Source organism: Natator depressus, chromosome 9 (assembly GCF_965152275.1).
Source record: "Natator depressus isolate rNatDep1 chromosome 9, rNatDep2.hap1, whole genome shotgun sequence".
NCBI classification, from domain to species: Eukaryota; Metazoa; Chordata; order Testudines; family Cheloniidae; genus Natator; species Natator depressus.
Window position 1 is genome coordinate 57,850,175 of NC_134242.1, and position 25,156 is coordinate 57,875,330.

At 50.7% G+C, this 25,156-nt stretch overlaps 1 protein-coding gene across 3 annotated transcripts in view; it reads right to left on the reverse strand.

Moving 5' to 3' along the window:
- DGKK (diacylglycerol kinase kappa) overlaps positions 1–25,156 on the reverse strand; it is a 149,804-nt gene that overhangs the window by 63,099 nt on the left and 61,549 nt on the right. For all 3 annotated transcript variants that reach the window (XM_074964311.1, XM_074964312.1, XM_074964310.1), the window contains exon 3: positions 2,288–2,398. In XM_074964311.1, the coding sequence (XP_074820412.1) occupies positions 2,288–2,398 (111 nt within the window). The remainder of the gene's footprint in view (positions 1–2,287; positions 2,399–25,156) is intronic.

Sequence of the window (25,156 nt, forward strand, 5' to 3'; positions counted from 1 at the left end):
CTGGGAGGGTGTATCTAGTGGGGTTCCATAAGGGTCTGTACTGGGTCTGGTACTATTCAATATTTTCACTAATATGTTGGATAACAGAGCAGAGGGTATGCTTATAAGATTTGCAGATGACACCAAAATGGGAGGGGTTGCAAGCACCTTCGAGAACAGGATTAGAATCAGAACTACCTTGGCAAATGGGAGAATTGGTCTGAAATCATCAGGATGAAATTGAATAAAGACAAGTGCAAAGTACTACACATATGAAAGAATAAAAATAAAATGCACAACTACAAATGGGGAACACTATCTAGGTGGCAATACTGGTGAAAAGAATCTGGGGATTAGAATGGATCACAAATTGAATATGAGTCAACAATGTGGTGCAGTTGCAGAAAAAGGCTAATATCATTCTGGGGTGTATTAACAGGAGTGTTGTCTGAAGGACACGGGAGGGAACTGTCCCACTCCTGTGGGGGTGAGGGATAGCTCAGTGGTTTGAGCACTGGCCTGCTAAACCCAGGGTTGTGAGTTCAATCCTTGAGGGGGCCATTTAGGGATCTGGGGCAAAAATTGGGGATTGGTCCTGCTTTGAGCAGGGGGTTGGACTAGATGACCTCCTCAGGTCCCTTCCAACCCTGATATTCTATGATTCATTCTACTCGGCACTGGAGAGGCCTCAGCTGGAGAACTGCATCCAGTTCTGGGTGCCACACTTTAAGAAAGATGTGGACAAATCAGAGAGGGGAGCAACAAAAATGATAAAAGTTTTCAAAACCTGCCCTCTGAGGAAAGCCTGGGCATGTTCAGTCTTGAGAACAGAAGACTGAAGTGGGGACTGATCCCAGTGTTCAAATACATTCAGGGCTGTTCTAAAGAGGATGGTGATCCATTATTCTCCACATTCACTGAAGGTAGGACAAGAAGTAATCAATTTAATCTGCAGCAAGGGAGATTTAGATTAGATATTAGGAAAAGATTTCTAACTCCAAAGACATTTAAGATCTGGAACAGGTATCCAAGGGAAGTTGTGGTCCCCATCATTGGAGGTTTTTAAGACCAGGTTGGACAAACACCTGTCAGGGCTGGTCTAGATTACTGGGTGCTGCCTCAGCACAGGGCGCTGCACCTGATGCTCTCTCGAGGTCCCTCCCAGCACTATGATTTACAGCAGGACAATCTGGGCATCAGTAACATTCCCTAGCAGAGAGAAAGGGCCAAGTCGGTCACCATCCAGACTCGCAGAGGACATGCTGGGAGGCCTCTTGCTGAAGATATTTAGGGTGGGCTTCTCAAATACCCAGATCCTCAAAGGTATTGAAGTGCCTAAGTCCTATGGAAATCCATGAGGAACTGGGCCTTCCCATCAGCCTAACTCTGCTCTCATTGACTCAACTGGGGTCAGAGTTAGGGCTTGTGAAACTCCCCCTCCTTACAAGCAAGACTGAGCAAAGTCCTGGAGGACACACTACAGGGAATGCTCCTTCCCCTCTCTGAATCCTCTGTCTTTCGGAGCCATCTTCTCTGTCCAGGGGAGACCCCTCCTGGGCACTAGAAAGGTCAGGAAATCACTGCTTGCTTGGTGCACTGCACGCTCCTCTCCAATGGGTTGGCGAGTGATTGCCTGTTCCTGAGATGGGACCCAGCGTTCCTGGCAGGGGCTGGCTGCCTTGCGGGGCTCTGCCAATGGGGACTGCATTCTGGCAATGTGTAGTAATAACCCAGAGTGCTGGGGTCTGAAGACAGAGTGAACCAATTAACGAGCCAGCTGTCCGTTTCAGGAGCTGGCTCACTCAGGTGCGTATATCTGCAAGCGTGTGTGTGCGCGCATGCCGGGGGAGGGAAATACCTGAGGTCAGTGGTTTATTAGCTCAGACAGGGTTGCCCTGATTGGATAGTCAGGGTAGCACTAGCTCCCAAGGCTGGGGGAGAGGAGATCCCCCAGGTTAGGCTGCTGGACATCCCAGATAAATGGGGTAGACCCAGGTCCAATGCCGTGGGGACAAAGGGAAGGCAAAGGGGAAGGCCAAGCCCCAGCAGCCTGTGGGCGGATGAGAGACCGAATGTGTGACAGGCCCCTCTGTGCCCCATCCCCATCCGTTGAGGGCAAATCTGCTACTGCACTGGCTAGACAGCTTTAGCTCAAGCTGTAGCAGCTCATGCTTAGAGCTCCACAAGTCTTCTGCTGAATTCCCGGGTCATGAGCCATGGCAGCCATCACACTGGCGATGCCCTGGGGCCTAAGGAAACCTCCTCCCAGAGCTTCCCCAATGCCCAGGGGCTGCTGTGTTTATCCTACCTTGGAGTCCTTGGCATAATACAGTGTCCGGCCCCGCAGCTTAAAGTATCGCCTCTTCCACCTCTGGAAGGAGCTCGTCTGCTTCAGTAACAGCCCCTCCTTCACGCTCTTCTGCAAAGAGAGTCACAGGAACCCAATGAGTCTTCGCACCCCAACCCACAGCTGGCCAACGGAACCCAAGGCCTTAACCCCTTGCATGCCAGGCCTGGGCCATGTACAGACTGTTCCAAGGCAGAGCCTGGCACGAGCCAGCAAACCCATGAGATGCAGCCATGAAAGCACAGGGTATAGCAGGGAGAAGGGGTAACATACTAAAGAGGGCAGTGATCTGTCAGTTCATGCCCACATACGGAGCATGGCATAACTCAGTGTAGCACAATCAAGATCACTGGGTTTACACCCATTTCCACCAGCTGAGGATCTGGCCCATTTAATGACCTGGGATCTTAAAGAGACAGCACATTTCAGACACCTTCAAACCCAACCCGAGCCAAGTGCATGGGCTCAGGAAGGGGGCACCTTCCTGAGACAGAGAATGTATCTGTGTGGCCCCTTGGTTTTGGCATGGAGGAGGCCAGTGCAGGGAGTATGGGTCTGGCAAAGTGGAGGACCACACAGGAAGATTTTTCAACCCTCCATCTTTGATGCAAACCACTTTCAGTAACAGAAAATGCACTTTGGATATAGCAGGGAGAGGCCGGGTGGCAGGGCAGGTGGTCCCACATACAGAGGATGCTTGAATTATGTGTGTTTTTAAATGCATTGGGACATTAAGGATTCAGTTAGTTAACTGTGCCATTCATGCCAGGATAAACAACCATGCAGACAAAAGCAGAGACACCCCAGGCACTCTGTGGCTGAGACCCACTTTGCAGACCCACTTGTCAATCACTGATTTACAGATTCCAAGGCCAGAAGGGCCCATTGTGATCATCCAGTTGGACCCCCCCCTGTACCACACAGGCCAGAGAACTGCCCCACAATGATTCCTGGAGCAGAGCTTTTAGACCAATTTCCAGTCAGGATTGAAAACTTGTCAGCCAGAGCGAATCCCCCATGACCCTCAGTAAATTGTTCCAATGGGTAATTATCTCAGCATTAAAGATCACCTCCCCTGAGAATAAGACCAATGTTAAGGTTTTCCATTTCCCCAGGGAGGGACTCATTTCTTTCACACACTCCCTGAGCTTTCAGTCTGTCTGTTAGATTTGCATGACTAAACCCATTGAGCCCAGTTCCCATCTTCCTCCCTCCAGGGTAAAGCAGGAATAAAGCTGGGAAGACAATGGGATGACACGGGTGTCAAAAAAGAGACAATCAGGACCTTCTTTGTTCTGCTCCATGCTTGGCCTGGCAGCATGCAAAGCCCAGAGGCAAACTGGGCCAACATTCTACATACTCTGTTAGCCCTCTTTGCTGGTATGGTCCTGGGTCTGGTCCTGAGTCAGGAAAGCCCGTGCTAAGCCCACACTTAAATGCTTTCCTGGAAATGAATGGACTCAAGCATGTGCTTAAGGGCTTTCCTGAATCGGGACCTCTGTACTTACACAAGGCTAACGGAGTCCAACACACATCTGGATTGGAACAGGTAGAATCCAAGCCCCATAATGACACGAGACTAGTGTGGAGCAGTGCAGACTGTGATACAGATAGGGTTGCCAGGAGTCCAGTTTTCGACCGGAATGCCCGGTTGAAAAGGGGCCTTGGGGGCTCCGGTCAGCACTGCCAACTGAGCCGTTAAAAGTCTGGTTGGCAGCGTAGTGGGGGCCCATGGCTGCCTGTCTGCCCTAGCGTCACGCGGCTCCTGGAAGCAGCTGACAGGTCCTTGCAACTCCAAGGCACATGGGCAACCAGGGAGACTCCGCACACTGCCCCCACCCCGAGTGCCGGCTCTGCAGCTCCCATTGGCTGGGAACCACAACCAATGGGAGCTGCGGGGGTGGAGCCTGCGGGCACTAGGGCAGCACTGCAGAGCCCTCCTGGCCGCTCATGTGCCTAGGGGCTGCAGGGACCTGGCAGTTGCTTCCTGGGAGCCTCATAAGTGCCGCGGGGACCTCGCACCCCTCCCACCCCAGCCCCATGCCCTGATCCTGAGCCCCCTCCTACACGCCTACCCCCTGCTCCAGCCTGGAGTCCCCTCCCACACCCAAACTCCCTCCCAGACCTCGCACCCTGCACCCCAATCCCCTGCCCCAGCCCTGAGCCCCCCTCCCACACCACTAACCCCTCATCCTTGCCCCACACCCAAGCCCACATCCCCAGCCAGAGTCCTCATCCCCCCTCCTCCACCCCAAGCTCCTGCCCCAGCCCGGTGAGAGTGGGAAAGAGCAAGAGACAGAGGGAGGGGGGTGGAGCGAGCGGGGGCAGGGCCTCGGCGAAGGGGTGGGATGGTGTGGGGGGAAGAGGTGTTCGGTTTTGTGCTATTAGAAAGTTGGCAACCCTACATACAGAACAGACCCACAGAGCCCCTTAGAGAGGCAGGATGGCCCAGTGCTTAGGGCACTAGCCTGGGACCCAGGAGACTTGGATTAAATTCCCTGCTCTGCCACAGCCTCCGTGTGTGACCTGTGACCGTGCACAGGTCTCTCTGGGCCTAGTTCCAGCTGTGCAGTGGGGAGAGTGGCCCTGCTCTGCCTCCCCCAGGGTATGAGGATAACACAATGGAGATGGAGAGGCACTGGTAAGGGGGGCCAGATAATACCAGAGCTAGAGACCCACCATGGGAGAATACTAGGCTTGCTGCCATTTTCTGCAGCCCAAAGAAAACCACCTTTTTCCCTCTGAAAGCACAAAGGCTTTGTGAAATGAAGGCACCTACTTGCTGCAAGTCACTTCATAAGCCCATTTACTCCTCAGAGACAAAAAGGAAACCAATGTCCACAATGCAGAGGGGGCTGGTCTGACAGTAAAACACAAGAATCAAGCCTCCAATCTATTAACTAGTCAGACCTACCCACTTTGTATCTGCCCTAGATCCCGAGATCTTCCATTGTTGTTTGTAGTGCTGTTGGAGCTGTGCTGGTCCCAGGCTATCAGAGAGGGAGGGGGAGAGTAATAGCTTTTATTGTACCAACCTAGAAGAGAAGGAAGGAACTCAGAATTACATCACACCTGCCTCTTCTTGTATGGAGCTCAGCCCATGACTTCTGTATTTGAGATCAATCATGTTGGCTCAGTAATGGAAAAGTTCCATTCCTTTGGTGAATCATTTATTTTATTTGCTGTTGCATAGTTCCAGTTCTTTGTTGTTAACTACATCAAATCAGATTTCCACTGAGACTGCAGCTGTACTAGCAGCCTGTGATCAGCCAAGCCCCCTGCAAACTCCTGAAATTGCTTTTGTAAAAGTTTAGAATTTCTGTACAGTCCCTTGTTGTGTGAAATGTCTGTGTGTTTCAAACAAAGGCCTCCTGCTCAGCGCAAACAGCAGCATCCTTATGGCACTTGGATGAAAATGCAGAGACTCAATCCACTGAGTGTCTTAGGGAAGCCAGGCTATCAATCCTATGGTATCAGTCAATCAACCAGGAGGCTGACGGCAGGGTGGAAAACATTTTGAACTTCCCCCATGTGCTATGTAAGGTGCTACTTCTTTCTTCAAGAAGGTTTCAACAGTGTGCTCACTGCACAGAAAGCAAATGCTGGAGTTGATTGCTTCTGTGAAGGTCTCTCAGCTCTTTCATTTTATTTTCTCTGAGCAAAATGGCAGAGATCCTCTCATACTATACTCTGCATTTTGGGGTGCTCTCTTCAGTAACCTAGACACAATGTAGGGCAGGTTTATTTGCAGCTGTACAATCAGCATTTAGCAGCAATGCATTTTCCCCTGAATGGATACTATTATCAGGTCATTTCTCATGTCTGATCAGTCATCTTGCATGAACATGCTGATCCTCTTAGTGCTTCCTTCAGTTTTTCCCCTTTTTTTCTTCATTTGCAGCATCTGAGTCTGGAAGTTTAAATCTGTCTGGTCTGGAGGAGTTTATTTAGAGCAAAATGCTTCAAACACTTCATTACATTGCTCATTTTGTGTGACACTGAAGGGGGCATTAATGCAAAAGAAGGTCACAACTTTAGTCTCAGGTTTTTGTCTTGATCTTTTTAGTAGTACAATCACCACTCAACAAGGGCTCAGTGGTGCACCATGCCATGTCGGGGAGCAAGAGGAACACAAGGAGACGTTGATTCCCTTGTATAAGCTATCCACGGCACTGGACCCTGCTTCTGCTGGGCTGCTGCCATTCTCCCTTCTGTGCAGATGGATTTAGAAGTGGGTGGAGCATGGCGGCCAAGCAAAGATTGCTGCCTGCCACCATGGAGCAATGACTAGGCAATAACACTCTGCGTATGCTCTGGAGACCCCTTCCTCTGGCTGCATGGCACAGTTACTGCCCTGCCCAAGTGATCTGGGCCCTGGTTTGGGTATCAAAGCCTGTGGGCTTGCCTGTGTACAGACTTACACAGTTTCACTAAAGGGAGGTTGAACTGATTTAGCTAAATTGCATCCGATGAAGTGAGCTGTAGCTCATGAAAGCTTATGCTCAAATAAATTGGTTAGTCTCTAAGGTGCCACAAGTCCTCCTTTTCTTTTTGCGAATACAGATTAACACGGCTGCTACTCTGAAACCAGCTAAATTGATGTGACTCTATGTGTGGATGCTCTTAACCTGCTGACATGAGTTTAGGTTGAACCTGTTACGTCACAAGGGCAAGAGAGCCAGTTCCTGAATGAAGATGCTGTTGAAGGCCTAGCACAGGGATTCCAGTTTATCATTGTGGCTACATTTCGATGAGGACAACGGCAATGAAAATGTGTCACTTACAACAGTGCTTCTCAAGCTATCTGATGTGGGGGACCAGCAATTTTTTTTTCCAATGTGTGCGCAGACCAGCAGCCAATGGCTCGCGGACCGGCACCGGTCCGCAGACCACCACTTTGAGTAGCACGGACTTACAGGATCATCAGCGTTCTTCTCCAATGCCTCAATAGGCAATTTCATTCCGTGATACCATTGATCTCCAAGAAGCTGAAGGAGCCAATTTTCTGTATCATGCACATGAACCCCTTTCTATCTCGCTGCTTAACGACTCTTGACAGTGTTTCTATTTGATCTAGATTGAAGAATGATTGATTTTTACTCCTTCAGTACATTCACGGGCTTGTTTCCACTCCCCAGTCACCAACGACTCCGGACAATTGGATAGCTTGCTAACAGGCAGAGCTCGGACCTTTACCCTTTCTTCGCACCTCGTGTAGCTTTTTAGAATGCTTTCCATTTCCACTCATACATTGCAGTGAGAGCCAAACGTCCAGAGTATCAAACATCTTCATATTATGGTCAGGTGAATAGCTCAGAATGACACACAAATTCAACAAGTCGGGGAAAATTGACCCTCCCCTCCTCCAACTCCTCACCACCACCAAAACAAAACCAAAAATACCAATACTGCCTTTTTTTTCCTGGATACAATCAAATTCGTTTCATGCAGATTTCATAAGTACACAGGATCAACATGGCACAGTACACACCTGTAACTACACCAGGCTGATACTGCACAACACAGATTCTTCAGGTACACCCAATGGATGTGGCACCAGCACCAAATGACTGACATGGCATCATGGGCCTTAGTCTTTGGAACAGCACTGTGTCCTGCTGTTCCAGGGTCCCAGCGCCAGACACACCAATGGCACCCAGCCCCCCAGGCAGAGCACCATTCCTGACAGCATCCAGGATCCCATCTGACACCAGGGCTGATGGCCCACAGCAAAGACGGACTAGCTGCTCTAACTCTGCATTTCTTAATATTGCCCACCTGCAAAACCAAAGTTCAGCTGCACCTCCTTGTCCCAGTCCACACAGGGGGTATAACAGACAGCAAAGAAGCCCCCAGACAGGTGGGAGGAGGATCACAGGAGGGGTTGTGAGGGAGGCCTCCATCATAGATGGAGCGAGCGCTAAATGAGGCCAGGCACATGTCCTTTGCATAGGGTCACAGCCTGTGGTGCTCTGGTTTGGAGGTCACTTAATCTTCCTATTCTATAAAACCATTTGCAGTTCCTCCCCTCCCCCCATGACTTTGGGTGAGGACAAAACCCATCAACTGCCGGTTTTCATTATTGCAGAATGAAGCAAACAGGCGATCGCTACCTGCCTGTCAAGAAATAGTCAAATCCCAGCATTCATTAGGGTCAGGTAAATTTTTCTTTTTAGTGAAACATTTATGTAAACTTTTATCCAGATAAAATCCAGCCCACAGGCTCCCAGGAAGTTGGCCCTCTGCATGGCAAATGCAGGATGCTCTTAAATTAAAGTGTTCCACATGACAAACATAGGACCATAATGTTGAATGCAAAGAGCTGCCTATGATTCACCCTCTGGTGCCTAGATTTCACGGCAATGCCTCAAGAAAACCAGAACCCCTTCATCAGCTCTAGGCACAGTAGATGCCCAGGTTGGGGCTGTGGACTTAGCCCGACACACGGGGTTTGCAAAGAGGTGGAGTGAGGATCAGGTTTTTCCAGATAACTCTGCAGTTGTGCTTTGCCTCTCAGCTGTCCCCAAGTTTGCTATAACACCTTACCTTTGTTCTTTCTCGGGCAGGCACCAGCCCTGCTACCCTTTCCAAAACATAAACAAGGAAACTTGGAGTTTAAATCTGTCTTAAGAGGACCGCTTGTGAAGGGGCAGTACTAAAATGTGCTGCCAGGTGGGGAAAGCGGGGCAAACCTCCCCAGGATTCGAAACACTGCAGAAAATTCACACTGCTGGTTCGCTAAAAAGGAATTGATACCCAAATAGCTCCTGTTTCAAGGGGACTCTGCAAATGCTCTTATTCCACTACTGAACAGAGTTGCCAGTAGAGGGAGCACAAGATAACACTCAAAAATATCCCCAGAGCTGTGCTGCCCATATGGACCATGCATATGACAACAGGAATATAAAATAAGCAAACAATTTGTATCATGTTCTCCAACAGGGAAGCTGCAAAGCCTCTCAGTGAAGCCCTGGTTTAGATGCTGAATGCTCCAATTAATCAGGTTATGCATGAGGGTATTCACCACATAAATAAGATTCAATATGGTTTTATTATTATTATTATTGTTTTCTGCTCTGTGCAATCCTTCAGGTTAAAGACATCTCAGGATACAGCATAGTGTGAGAACACAGGTACGAGGAGAGCCATGCAGCTGCATGTATTGCCAACAGGCTCAGCAAAGGCTCCAAAACAATGAAGTTAGGCCCCAAAATCAAGAGATTGCCATAAAATCATGAGATTTGTAAAATAATATACATTGTGTTCTTTTTATTTGCTTTTTGAGACTTTAAGGAGCACTTGGATCATGTTTTCAAGCTTTTCTCTGTAACCAGGAGGGCCAGAAACTTTCAGTTGAAAAAAATCCCTCACAGGATTCCAGGACCAGGGGCTTTAGGAAAAAGCATCAAACATTTAAAGAGTGGGAAACACTGCCTCTGGGATGTTTTCATTTAACCGGGAAGTATCTGAGATTTTTTTGAGGGGGAGGAAGGAAGAGGAAACACACACACTTTGCATTTCTTTCTGTTATGAGCCTTTATTAGCCAGGGGTCATTAGCCATTTTATCCCTGCATCTTGCTTTTAAGGAATAGAAGGGGGAAATTATCTCTGAAAACAGGTAAGAGCAGAAGTGGAGGGATGGGAAACGTCACTTTTGAGCTTCTAAGAGGCTGCAAGGTGACAAACAACAAAACTAACCACTGCAAGTGACTGGGCATACTGCCCCTTTAAACAAAGAGCCCTCACGATGAGAACTTTCCAAAGACTCTTGCTTTCTTTGCTCTTATTTCCTGGTGTGCCAGGCAGTTATTAACGTTGTACCTCTGTTTTTTGCCTCCTGATACAAACAGGTTCCTTCTTTCTAGTGAAGCAGCTGCACTAATCAGAGCAATGCTAACATCTCCCCTTTGCTGAAGCATCTAGACTGGCTGGCATTGCTTGTTCCTTCATTTGCACCTTGAAAGGTACGAGCAATAGTGGACTAATCAATAGCCCACGCCTCTCTGGGCTTATCAGCCTTCCACTTATCTGCTCCAGTCTGATGGCCTATTAAAATAATGGCTCTGCCCTGCCCTCCCCGCTCCTTGCAGCGGAATATGATTCACTCAGACAGAAGCGCTAGCAGAGAATTAAATCTGGCCTCCAGGACCAGAAGGAAGGGGTGCATGGGGTAGAAAGAAGCAGCAATCTTGTCTCATCTTAACAGCGGCATCTGCCTCCCTTTTCACTGGTGCAATCACCTGCTCTGTGGGGTGCAGTGATGAGTGAGGGAAACATTCAGACAGTTCAATTCCCCATTGCCAGCTCTGGTGAGGTCACTGCGAATCTCACGCTATTTAGTGTTTTCCTTCAGGCCCAGCTGCTGAACCAGGTTCTTCCTGACGAATCTCAGCTTCCATTTACAAAGAAAAGTCAAGTTGCATGTTCTCCTGGGAACGTGATCCCCAAACCTTCCAACACCAGAGGCCAAGTGAAGAGAACCCAAAACTTCACTGTTGTAAATCTCCTGGTTTTTATGCCAATCTCGTGAGGGGCTGGGGAGGGGAGGCTGGGGGCAGGGCAGGCCTGAGAGTCACATGGGCAGACGAGACGGGCTCCCCACTGAAGAGCCTTCCAATGCTGAACACCACGTTGAGTAGGTTGGAGTCAGGAACTGACTGGCTCAGAGCCCACAAAGGCATCAGAATGATGTGGCCAGATGTTCGAAAGATCTCAGCATCCAGCACCAGTTCACCTTGAGAGCCTGCCTGGGGTAATTCTGGCCATGTCACTAAGGCCAGGTCTCTGCTACACACCCACTTTGGTATAACTAAAAAGTTATATCCCCCGTCTCCCGATGACATAGCTACAGCCTCTCGCAGAGACGGAGTTATCATCTCCCATTGGCTTAGAGCATCTTCAACAGAAGCGTTACAGTAGCGCAGCTGCACCGATGCAAGTTCGCAGTGTGGACCTGCCCTTAGGCTCCTGCGTGAGGGCTAAGAGCTTTGGAAACCTGACCCGTGCTGAGCAGACAAGGGATGCTGAGCAATGCAGCTGCTGGAGAAGAAGCCGACTCCCAGCAGCAGCTGTGAGGCAGGCATGATGAGGGTGTTGAGCCCCAGGTGCAGAGCTCCACAAGGCCACTGTCTGTGCTCTCAGCAGAGACGCAGCCCCGAAGATCCTCAAACTGTTTGGATGAAACGAAACCCTCCTCCAGTACGATGTTCTTAGAACACCTGATACTGTGGGAGCCTGGGCATAGCTCAGGCAGCTTCTCCTAGCTGCCCTTTGAATGCTGCTGCTGTTTGCCTGGCACCTGGCCATGTTGCCCCTCCTCATTCTCCATGGCCAGGCTGAGTGGAGGGACCTGGCAAGAAAGGCCAACACTACCCCTTCCTAGCAAGGGCCTGATTAGAAGCCAAGGCACTCTCTCTCTCTTCAGGAGCTAGCACAGGGGTGGGCAAACTATGGCCTGCGAGCCATTTTAAGCCAGCCCTCGAGCTTCAGCTGGGGAGCAGGGTCGTGGGCCATACCACGCAGCTCAGCCCAGCTCCAGCACTCCAGCCAGGGCGGTGGGCCACACCACGCAGCTCGGCCCCGCTTCAGCCAGGGCGCAGGGTCAGGGCCGCTTTGGTGCTCCAGTCAGCGTACTGGGTTGCAGGCTGCACCACGCAGCTCCTGGAAGCTGCGGCATGGCCCTGCTCCGGCTCCTATGTACTCCAGTGACCCCCTCCGGCGCTCCAATGGAAGCTGGAGAGGGATGCCTGCGGATGGGGCAGCGTGCAGAAATGCCTGGCCGCGCCTCAGCGTAGGAGCTGGAGAGGGACATGCCATAGCTTCCAGGAGCCACTTGAGGTAAGCACTGCTCGGAGCCTGCATCCCTGAGCCTCTCCCCACACCCCAACCCCGTGCCCCAGCCCTGATCCCCCTCCCATTCTCCAAACCCCTTGATCCCAGCCTGGAGCACCCTCCTGCACCCCAAACCTCTCATTTTTTCTGAGGTAACACTTCTCATCAAAAGCTTCAAGTTTCTCCAAGGACCCTTTATAGATAAGAACTCCTGGCTCCATTGTCAATTAGGAGGCTCCAACGGCCTTTGAAATTAATTTGCTGAGGTACATTTAGTTCAGAAAAGGAATTCACTGATGTGGAGCATGATCTATCTTGTCCCAGCAGCTGGAGGACCGGGCGGTTTAGTTCAGCATTATTTGTCTCTGATTAGAATCAGATCTTCAATTAGACATGTAATTAATCTGTGGAACTTACTGCTGCAGGATATTGCTGAGGCAATCATCTGATTAAAGGTCTACAGACTCTTTTTATCATCTTATATAAACAGGAACAGCAGCTGCGATTACAATTTCCCGGGGACAATTACCGGGGCTTTTGATCTTGATGCTTCACGGTACAGCTGATCATCTAGTAGGGTCAGAAAGGCATTTTCATCTACAGCGCAGTAATGCACTAGTAGGTAAATTATGAAGGTTTCTCTGAAGCATCTAGATTGGCCATTCTCAAAGACAAGAAACCGACTAGATGGACCGGTCTGTTCAGTATGGCCATTCAAGTTCCTATTAGTTGAGACAGAGGCCATACCACGCGGCTCAGCCCAACTAAAGGAAACGCAACTAAAGGGAATTTTCTCATGCTCCCTTCCTGGATATCTATGGACATTATTCCACCCACTAGCCCTTTCGCTGACTGGAACAGCTGAGTGTGCAGCATGTGACTCCCATGCTCCTGGGTTGTTCTGGAAGAGGTAAATGCAAATAGTCTGCATCTAGCTCCAACAACACTCAATGGGACCCTGAGAAGGACAAGGGTCTCAGAGCTTGGGCTGCAGCCCAGGCTCAAACATCTCCACCGCAATTAACCCATGCCCCATGAGCCTGATTCAGGGGACAGCCACAGGTGTTTAATTGCAGTGTAGACATGCCTATATGCCCTCTCCCAAGACAGGGAGCTTGCCCTTTACCAGAGACATCACCCTGTTCCAGAGCAAGCCACTCACTCCTACTCAGTGCTGATGAATCCTGGATGTTGGGTGGGCATTCAGCCTTTTAAAATGGGGAGAATATTATTTATGTTGGTATCCCAGTCATGCCTACGGCTCCACTGCACTAGCTGATGTACAAACACACAAAATAACACAAAGAAATAGTCCCTGCCCCAGAGAGCCTACGTATAAGACATGCGACAAGCGCTGGATGCAACAGACCAGGGTAGGAGCGTGTAGAGGGTGCCATAAGGAAACATTAAGCAAATACTGGCCCACGATCCCAGCTTCAAAGTGCTGGGATTATCATCTCCATTTCCAGATCAGAAAATGGAGGCATGGTGTGGTGAAATGTAATCAGCCCACAGAGAGGAGTAAAATCCTGAACAAGGCATGGAAATCAGGAGTTCCCGGCACCCACACTTGTCCCCAGGCCACTAGACCGCACTTCCCTCCAAGAACAACGTAGTCCAGGGGTTCTCAAACTTCATTGCCTCGCGACCTCCTTCTAACAACAAAAAATAGAATACGAACCCAGGAAGGGGGACTGAAGCCTGAGCCCAGGGGCTTCAGCCCCATGCAGTGGGCTTTGGACTTCAGCTTGGCTCCGGGCTTCGGCTTCAGCCCTGGGGCCCAGAAAGCCTAAGACAGTCCTGGCAACCCCATTAAAATGGGGTCGTGACCCACTTAGGGATCCCGACCCACAGTTTGAGATCCACTGAGTGTAGTCTAACAGTATTTACCTACTGCACAGCAGTGTTTGTGAGATTTCATTAATCAGTGTTTGCAAAGCACTCAGCAGATTAAAGGGGTTGCAGAAGTGTACAGAATGGCTATTGTCACCCACTGATATTTGACTGGTATTTAATCAGATGCAATAACAACCCTGTGCAATTCTTGCCTTCAATTAACCAGGACAGTAATTATGTCAGATAGCAGTAAATAATTAAATACATATTTAGTGAGGATTAATTACTACTGTGTAAATGACTGGCATACAAGAAGTAGTGCACAGTGTATGGGTTTAACAGGAGCAGCAGGGCGATAGCATTTTGCTGGCCTGGTTACAGCTCATGCTGATGTTTGACAGAAGATCTTAATTGATGAGAATGTCAGCACTCGAGGGAGCACTTTAAAGAGCCATACACCACTCTTTTCACATTCTTTCCCTCTTGAGAACTCCTGCTGCAGGTACCTCACTGAAGAGCGACACGCTAACATGACACGGGACATCTCTTGCAACATTTTGTCTTCCCGGACAAAGTCACTGCAATCTGACGTGATGACATTTGCATTATGACATCAGCAGGTTCTCTGGCCCATGCTCTGCAGAGGTCAGTCGAGAACAGACGGTCCCACCTGGCCTGCAATCTAGTAATCTAAGTAGTGATGCAAAGATTACCGTGTCCCAAAGAGATATCTTCACCACTAGGGAACCCTTTCCAGGCTCCAGGACTGAGCCATGAGTGCCCCTTTACATGTCAGGATATAGAATGCTCTTCCAGTGCTGCATACAGCAGCTTAATGTTCTGTTTCAAACTGACAATCAGAGTGTGAGCAAGACTTAGAGCTGTCAGGATGAAAGTGAGTCTGATCTCAGAATCCCCAGCTTGCAGAACTGTACCCGGGTTTCATTTTTTCTTGCACTAGGAATGCCTAAATTTTTCCCAGTCCGGTCGAGGGCCGCAGTGACAGCTTGCCTAGACCATAATGGCTGATCCTAATCTGCAAAGCACAGAGTGCCTGTCATAGCAGGGCTCCAACTCAGAACTGGGGCTTCTAGGTGCTACCGCAACACAAACAATGGAGCTGACTGCATCGCAAGTGCCCTTTGATACCACAGTGGAGCCTACAGCTCTCACTGTGCAATACTGTGCGGATCAAGATGAAGCACTGCATGCTGGGACATATAGTTTTCATGGACAATACCTCATTATTAAGGATGAGGGCTATTGCAGACTGCATTTGTGCTGCCATTAATGCCACTCCCCTTACTCCGAGGGTCAGGTTCATCTCACAAAGACAGTGATTCAACTGAGAGAGACATTTCCCTGCTTTGTTTGATTTAGTTCTAAGTACTCAGGGGGACTGAACCTCCTCCAGTCTCCCCACACATTCCTCGAACCCTCACTCTCCATCTGCACCGGGGATGAAAGAACAACCCCCAGCCAAGCCTGACCTCCTCCTTGAAACTTCCCAGGATGCAATGGTGGGATGTGGTGGGGGGAGGGGGATAGGTGCTGGAGGACTCCCCTGTCTGTGATGTGTCATAATATCCTGCACGCAGCAGCTTAAAACCCCAGCTGACGCTGAGAACACTGGCAGGAAGAACGTGGAGGGCTGAGTCGGAGGGAACAGCGGACAGTTATTTTAGAACCAGGAAGCAGAAGTTCCCTCTCTAAAAGAGATGCTGCTAAATCAAGAGCTGGCCGGGATTTGCCTCAGTGATTCTCAGGGTGAGGGGAGGAGAGGGGCCTCCTTCCCTGAGCTCTGGGAGCTGAACTGGAAGCTGGGTTGTTAGCAGAGGAGTACAGCCAATGTCTCTTAGGGGAATGACATCCCCACAATAATGTCCCTGGACAACCTAGCCCAAACTCCCCATCCCATCGATTCCCACACAACAGAGGGATTTGTTAGCACACCAATTCGCCTCCTCTTTGAAGAATTATTCCTGCTGGGGCCTCAGTCACAAACCCCATTCTGTCAAGTTCACCCCTACGGAAGCCACTGCAAGGCCAATGACCTCAGCGGGGTTTCGCTGTCTTCCGCCCTGTAGCAAGTCTGGCCTAATGTCCTTAACAGCAACACATGTCAGGAGAGGCCAGTGAGGACAACACAATGGAAAGGGCTTACAAAGCAGGTTGTTATCTTACCAGAAAAAAGGCCTTGTCACAGGGCAGGGCAACCACACCCATATTCCCCCTATGATCCAGCAAGCACCTCCGCTTCAGGCTCCTGGGCCATGCCCTCTCTTGAGTAGAGACCTGCGTCTCACTCCCTTCTGACCAACATATTTCCAGGCTGCACCGTGCCCTGCCTTCACTGTGTTCTCCCCAGCAGAGACAGCCTTACTTTCTCCTCAGAGGCAGTTACCAGCCTGAATGCCCACAGTTATAAACACCCCATAGCTCTTCCTATGTAAGCCTGCTTTATTCGTAAGGTAAAAGCACAACAGAGAAAACAAGTTAGATACAATGAAAGAACCTACATGCCTACTACCAAGCTTGCCAAAAATCACCCCACCCTAACATGGGCTCTGGGAGGAGCAGTCCGGCACTGGACCCAAAGGGCTTCCTTGTGGTTTCAACATCAGCACAACTTCAGCTCAGAACAAGCACCCAATGTTCTGGGGCCCCTAAGTCCTTCTAACCCTCCCCTAAGGATTGGGTCCATCCATGGAGCAAGGATCCTGTCTATTTGCCGGACCAGGAAGAAGGCCCAGAGCCAGTTTAAAAGCAGGGTATTTATCCAAAAATCCTTTCTTTGTCTGTTGGTCTCTGGAGAATCCAGTTTGAACAAGCAGATGTGAACCTCTCCAGGGGGCTGATGACTGGAGGAATGATATTAGCAGTCCTCTCCTCCTAGAGAAGTTACACACAATTCCACAATAACATACATGGTTGCATTTTTAATAGAATGGGCCCCAAAGGTATTAAACCTAATTCAATAAGGTTTAACTTAATTCCATAAAGTTTGTCCAAGATATTGCAAGTCTGTCACAGGCCTGTTCTACACTTAAAATGTAGATTGTACAATGATGGAAGAATGCTTCCAGTGACCTCGCTACTGTCACTAAGGGAGGCAGATTACCTACAACAACGGAAACATCCCTTCCACCGCTGTAGGAAGTGTCTACACCAGTGGTCACCAACCGGTCGATCACGATCGACAGGGCGATCCCAGAGGAACTCCCAGTCGATCCCAATCTCTGGTGGCTCCCGGTCAGTGGTGTAGCATGGCTGCCACTAAGGCAGGCTCCCTGCCTACCCGGCCTCATGCCACTCCTGGAAGCTGCCAGTGCAGCCATGCAGTTCCGGGGGAGGGGGGACAGGGGTCTCCCTTTGCGGGCTGCTCCTGCCTGAAAGCACTGCCCCTGCAGCTCCCATTGGCCAGGAACGGGCAGCTGTGGCCAATGGGAGCTGCAGGGGCAGTGCTTACAGAGGGGGCAGCGCACGGAGTCACGTGCTCCCCGCCCCAGGGGCCGCAGGGACACATTGGACCCTTCCGAGAGTGGTGTGGGGCCAGGGTAGGCAGGGAGCCTGCCTTAGCAGCAGCCACACTTCACTGCCAACCAGGAGCCGCTGCAGGTAAGTGTTGCCCGGCGGGAGGCCGCACCTCAACCCCCAGCCCTGAGCCCCCTCCCGGAGCCAGCACCCAATACCCCCTCCTGCACGCCAAGCCCCAGCCCTGAGCCCCCTCCCAGAGCCAGCACCCTGTAGCCCCTCCTGCACCCCAACACTCTGCCCCAGCCCAGAGCCCCTTCCTGCACCCAAACTCCCTCCCAGAACGTGCACCCCTCACCCCCTCCTGCACCCCAGCACCCTGCCCCAGACTCAGCCCAGAGTCCCCTCCCACATCGCGAACCCCTCAGCCCCAGCCCAGAGCCCGCACCTCCTCCCGAACCCCAACCTCCTACCCCAGCCCAGTGAAAGTGAGTGAGGGTGAGGGAGAGAGAGTAACGGGGTGGGGGAGGGAATGGAGTGAGCGGGGCGGGGCTTTGGGGAAGGGATATGGCCTCGGGGAAGGGGCGGGGTAGACCCTGGGTTGTCCTTAAATTCAAAAAGTGATCTTGAGCGTTAAAAGGTTGGAGACCCCTGGTGGTATAACTGTGCGGGTGTAGCGCCTGTAGAGTACAGATGGCTAAAGACCCTGCCGCTAGACAGCCCATGTGAGAATGGGATCAGAAGCCCTTCGCCTCTACGGACTGCTGGGTGTATCCTGCCCAGTCAACGAGCATGGGCAGCAGGTATCAAAGGCCAGGGCAGGCTAAGCCTTCCTAACCCAGGCCGTGGCCCTGCCCATGCTCCACTCCAGGGTCCCATTCCCTCCCCATCTCCCCTGAAGCTGGCGGAGGCTCAGCTCCAGCCAGCGGCCTGGAGCTCAGGCCCGTCAAAGGCCAGGGACTGGGACAGCCCTGGGTGGCTCGGGCTGGACCAGGGGTCGGGCCAGCAGCCCGGCACTGGGGCCAGTGGCTCAGTCCGGCACTGGGACCAGCCAATGTAGCTGAGGCCAGTCGGCCGGTGGCTCAGGGCAGATGGGGTGGGAGGGCCAGGACTCCTCCAGTGGGAAGGAGGGGCTCGGGGTTCCTCTGGACACATGGGGCCATGAGCAGAAGGGGCAGGGTCAACGGGTTAGCCTTCCCAAAGAGGGGTGTCACCCCCCAGCCCATGTCATCAAGGACAGAGTTTGCAGCATCCGCGCCCACAATCGAGGCCACATTTTCAGAACTACTCAGCACCCAACATGCACTCAATGTGCTCATCATCATCAAAGCTAATCCCCAAGGGACAGAACCTCCTTGCAGATGGAGGGCCTCTCGGATTGAGCCCTTCTAAAAATCTGGCAATGAGTGTCACCTTGAGAATGGAGCTCTTTTGAAAATCTGTCCCTGGAATGATCAAATGTCATAGCAGACTATTGGCTTGTTAGTGGCCAATGTGAAATGAGGTGGGGTGGGGATGGAATCTTGGTCCATTTCCTCAGTGGAGCAGTATCACTGGCACAGCTAGTTGGGACTTTTCCATTGAATGTCCTTTTCCAGTAGAAAATGCGATTTCCACAAAAATCAAGATCTTCCTTAGGAAAATGTAAATTTTGCCAAAATTTTGTGGTTTTCCCTCAGGAAAATCTAAACAGAAGGTTTTATGTGGGGTTGGGTTGATCCAAAGTGAAACATTTCTGTTTGGGGAACCAAATCAAACCGTTTTGTTTGGAGTCAGATGGACTTTAATCTGCATCCACCTCATGTCCCCGTTCTCCTTTATGGGCTGGCCTCTTTGGCAGGACTACATCTCCCATGATGCACCACCGTCTCCTCTGGGATGAACCAAAGTGGTGCATCATGGAAGTTGCTATGGCAATAATGTGTTGACAGCCTCAGCAGAGAGGCAAAGAGTCAGCAGGGCACTGAGTCTCAGAGGTTCTGAGTACTCGTGGCTCTAACCCACGCCTATGGCAGCAGCAGGTGCTCAGCAACTCAGGACATCAGATGCATAGAAACTAAATCTCCCACCTGGGTCAGGGCGGCAGCATTTTGGCAAGGTATTGGTCCTGATGATGCCCCTGCTCTTCCTGCTTTGTGGCCTTCCGTCTCCAGAGCTGTCTGTCTGGCACTAAATCCAATCTCAAACAGCCTCAAACACAAGGAAGCAAACACTGAATTTCTAGCTGGTTTCTTCCTTGTTTATTCTTTATGTGTCATGTAAAACAGGCAGCGCCTCTTTTGAAGGGCAGCTGCAGCCATTTGACTGCAGTTCTCTCGCTGGAGAGCAGCAGTGAAACCAAGTGATCCACCCTGATTTTCTGGCACCTTGCCCAGTGCTCCATGGTGACATTACACAGACATGCGACAAGGTCACGCATCCTGCTGTGCCCCATTATAGGTCCCAACTGCGAAAGCATGGCAGACACCACTAACAAACTGGACCATCCATCCCCACACCTGGTGCATTGCCATTGACTGCAGTGGAGTCACACCAGAGATCAAATTCAAAACAGCAGGATTCCAGACTAGGAAGCAACCTGAGGCAGCAGGAGGGAGGGAGAAATTAAAAGCCCAACCTGGCAATTCAGACGCCTATTGATGGATAGGCTGCAAGACCCAAGGACTCGAGTAAAAAAGGCTCAGTCAGCATAAATGCTTCACTTCAGTGGTTGCTCAGAGCTACTCATGGGATGAAACCAACCACAGAAAATATATGCTGAACAGCAGGAAAAACTTCCAAACGGTGAGCGAGATCCAGAGATTCAGAGGGTAAAATTCTCCACTCACACGAATACCTATGTGCAACTGCAGCAGCATACGGGGCTGTGAACCGCTAGCCGATAGCTGAGGGAGAATTCCTCCCGTGCTATAAGCACAGCATGAGCAGCACTACGCTGACTTCCAGCACTGGGGCATGCCTGGGCGTATGATGGGAGTCCCTGCAGCTAGGGGGATTGTTGGCACCTCTGGGCTGTGGAAACCCTATTGCTTGGAGTTTAAAACACCTGGCTGGACAAATACTCTAGCAACTGTGCTGTGCTGGAGGGAACAGTCCCACATGGGCCTCCTTGGAGATGGGCTGGGAGACCTGACAGGTCTTTCCCATTACTAACTCCTAAAGTTTGTCTTTGGGAATCATAGAAATCCTAACAAATCTAAAAAACCCTGGCCCATCTGTTTGTATATCACCTGCCCAGGGACATTACTGGCTCAGCAGGTTGAGCTAACAGGTCAAATCCAGACCCTAGCTACAAAGCTGGAGAAAATACCTTTTGGGGGATGCATGGCACAACCTTCAGTCCCGAAATATCTGGGAGGAGTTGGGTGTGGCCATTCCACGTAATCTACCCAGGCCCTTGCACCCTTCTGTATTAGCACTCAGAAGGGAGGGGGGCCTGCACCTCAACAGGGCAGGAGGAGAGGGGATTCCAGCTCCATAATGTACTCCCTTCTCCCCTTGCAAGCAGGGCTCTAGCTCCATGGAGTCTGAGGTGCTGTTAACGTCTGGTGACTCCCAGTGCTGTGGAAAGCACCAGTCAGCTGCAGCCTAGCAGTGCCAGTCCCATGCAGATGCACAGCCCAGGGGCTAGAGGAGGGTCCCATAACCAGCCTGTAGAGGATTTCTGTGTATGGTCCTTGCTTCCAATGCACCCTTCCACATGGGTCTCTGAGGATTTGCGGATGCTGAACCCCAACTCCCAATCGAAGCATCCTAGGAACCGAGATGGGAAGGAACTGGAATTTCCAGTGTCTCTGGAAATTTTACAGTTTTGAAATTAGTTTCAGTTCCAAGTCAGAACAAAACCAAAGATTTCAAAACTTCCCATGAAATGCCATTTTCAAAAATATTTAGTTTTGGGTCAGTTAGAACATTTCATTTCGATTTTGACTTTTCGCTATTTTATAATGTATAATGGAATATAAAAAAAATGAAAAGCAAACAAAATCAAAACCATTCTGTTCTGGATGTTTTTTCCTAAAAAATTTTCATCCAAATCAGCCTTTCCTGTGGAAAGTTTCAAGGTGAACAAAATGGCATTTTTCCATAGAAAACATGTTCCGTTGGAAAATCTGCAACCAGCTCGACCAAGGAAACTCTGAAGTCACCTCTGCATTCCTGCTTAGGAAGGAATTTGGCCCCATGATTGTTTTAATGGGGGGGCGGGGAGGAAACAGTATTTTATTTCTGAAATAAATCAAAACCCATTGGAGGTGCGTTTGGAAGTCACTGCTCAGCCACTTGTACTAATTTTCATACGAACAGAACCACTGATAGATCCTCACCTCGCCACTCTCAAGTCAACTTTACAAAGCTAGGCCAGTACCATAGGTGGGGAAACTAAGGCACAGAGAAGGCAAATGACTTACCCAAAGTGCCAGGACAAGCTATTGGCAGAGATTAGATGAGGTTTCCTAGACACCCAGTCTCTTTGTACTGGCCACTAGCTAATGCAGCTTCCTTCTGCCTTTATTCCATGGGTGATTTGCCTTGATTTCAGCCTCAGGGCACATCCCCACTGTGATAACACCTAGATCTTACTTGGCACTTGTCATCAATCAATCTCCAAGTGCTTTACAAAGCAGGTCAGCATCATTATCCTGATTTTACGGATGAGGAAACTGAGGCATGGAGAGGGGAAGTGACTCACTTGAGGTCACCCAGCAAGAGGACTAGAACCCATATCTTTGATTCCCCGTCCAGTGCTTTAGCTACTAGACCACACTGATGGAGCAGTCCTCCTGCTTAAAACTGGCTTTGCCTATCTGCACGGTCGGTTGCAACTCTGCAGTTATGCCAGTAGCTGTAGCCAGGGCAAATTCCCTAGCACAGAGGAGGGCTGAGGCTGCCTTCTCAGGGAAGCATTGTGTTCCTTTAGAAGTGCCTGCACAGCTCCCGTGTCCTCCTGCCAAGTAAAGTCTGTGACTGTGTGATGAAACCCTGCTGGTCCTAAGCCAAGCCCTCCTGCATTCTGAGCAGGGGCGCCAGCGGCCTTCCCAGGAGAGAACAAAGTGAGGGTGGCAGGGTTTAGGGGGCTATAAAAATCAGGAGCTCCCTGACAGCTGTCCCACCTGCAGTCCACGCCCAGAGGTTCAGGCTGTGTCTCCAAGCACAGAGGGCAGATGCCTTGCTACTAGACTCTCAGCATGGTGCCAGAGGGCTATTTACTGTAACTCTTGTGCCACACCTAAGCAGCGATACAATGGAGCTGTGTTCATAGAGGGCACAGAGGGGACTGCTGTCAAAGGATGGGTGGGTCCATTCTGAGGCTCATCAGCTTTTATATTAGGGACTTCACATGCAGACACCTACTGACACAGCAGGGCCCGAACACAGCAATTTCTCACACACACACACACAATCAGCTCCAAGATAATGTGCCCAAGGTGATAGGCACATTATAAATGCTGGAGACAGATCAGCTATTAAATCTTTAATCTTTGCTTTGACCTGCATCTGTCCTGATGGATGAATAGAAATGGCTTGTTGGTTGAATTCGCAAGAACTAAAACGCTGCAGCTGACCTGTCCTGTGCTCTCCTGCACTCAAAGGGCCAAAATTTAGGACTTCCTTAGGTTGTTTTTTGGGCACTGCTGTGCTGACCACTCCACCACTGGCCCTTCAACTACCCTGCAGTCCACAGGCCCCCACATGCCACTAGGCATCTGGTTTTTGATCAGAACGCCCAGTCAAAAAGGGACCCTCGCGGCTCTGGTCAGCATTAAAAGTCCAGTCGGTGGTGCACCAGGGATAAGGCAGGCTCCCTGACTGCCCTGGCTCCGTGCAGCTCCCAGAAACAGCCAGCATGTCCCTGTGGCCCCTAGGCACAGGGGCAGCCAGGGAATCGCCGCAATCTGGCCCCGCCTCGGGTGCTGGCTCTGCAGCTTCCAATGGCTAGGCACTGCAGCCAATGGGAGCTGTGGGGGTGGCAACTGTGAGTGCGGGTAGCACGCACTGCGCAGAACCACCTGACCGCACCTCCGCCTAGGGGCCACATGCCGGCCACTTCCAGGAGCAGCACGGAGCCAGGGCAGGCAGAGAGCCTGCCTTAGCCCCACTGCACCACCGACAAGGATCCGCCTGAGGTAAGTGCCACCCAGCCAGAGCCCACACCTCGAAACCCCTTCCTCAGGTTGAAACCCCTTCCCGCACCCAAACTCCCTCCCAGAACCTGCACCTCCTGCACCCCAATCCCCTGTCCCAGCCCTAAGCCCCCTCCCACACCCAAACTCCCTCCTGGAGCCCACACCCCCTCCTGCCCCACCAACCCCTTGCCCCAGCCCTCAGTCCTCTCCGCACTCCAAACCCCTCAGCCCCAGCCCAGAGCCCCCTCCTGTACCCCAAACCCCTCATCCCGGCCCCACCCCAGAGCCCACACCCCCCAGCTGGAGCCCTCACCCCCTCCTGCACCCCAATTCCCTGCCCCAGCCCAGTGAAAGTGAGTGAGGGTGGGGGAGAGGGAGCGACAGATGGAGGGAGGCTGTAGTGAGTGGGGGCAGGGCCTCAGATAGGGGGTGGGGCAGAGGCAGGGCCTCGGGGGAAGGGCGGGGAAGGGGCGGGGCAATGGTGTTCGGTTTTGTGCAATTAGAAAGTTGGCAACCCTACATGCCACCATGGCTCCAGTGTTCTTCACCTGATGTGCCGGCCATTGGAGGGAGCAAAGCGGTTAACAACCTAAATGGTGATGGAAACACAGCCGCCATCCTGCACAGCCTTGCTGGACGGGAAGGGTGAGATTTTCAAAACTGTATACTCTCCGGGACAGTGACCATCTGTTTGTCCTGTGTTTGTACGGCACCTAGCACAGGGGGGTCTAGGGCCACAACTGGGGCTTCTACAGTAATACAAATACACTACAGTAATACAGATCAGTCATAAGAAATAAAACTGGGAACCACCTTCACTGATTGGCTTCTGCAGTGCAAAACAGCCATAAACCAGTTTAGCTGCCCAGTTAAGTCTGGTCAACTGCTTCTTTAATCGCAAAACATCCCGAGTATCAAGGAATCTGACCCTTGATGGCCATATGATGTTCTCAGAATAACTACACATGCAAATGAGTATTTATCAGTGCAACCAAACACATTTAAACAAAATTTGCATTTCCAATTGCCTGCTTAAACCTGAGTCCACATATCTCAAGAGGTGGCACATTTTGCAGATACAACATGGAATGGCGGCATTTTTCAGTGTTCTAATTAAAGTAAGGGGCTGAGCCTCCGGACTCCTGGGTTCTTTTCCAATCCCTGCCCTGACTTGCTGTGGGACCTTGGGGAAGTCACCTATGGGCCTCAGTCACTAAATGGGGACAACAGCACTTACCCCCCTTTGGGAAGTGCTTTGAACCCATGAATGGGAGACCCTAGAAGTGCAAAGCCGTCGCTCTTATTTATATCGTTATCTTGTTCAGCATCCTAGAGACCCACCACCTCCCTGTCTCCCTTTGCTTTGACATGCAATCTACACATCAAGCCGCTAATCATTTTAGCAACAGAGCCTTGCAAATACCATATAGTCCTTCAAACTCGCTAGTCATTCAGTTACCAGTGCTTGTAGGTGTATTTCCAACATTCCTATAGTGAGTCAGCTGCACTCCTTGAGTCATATCAGCATTAACGAAGCAATGACAGACTCAGATCCTTACTTTG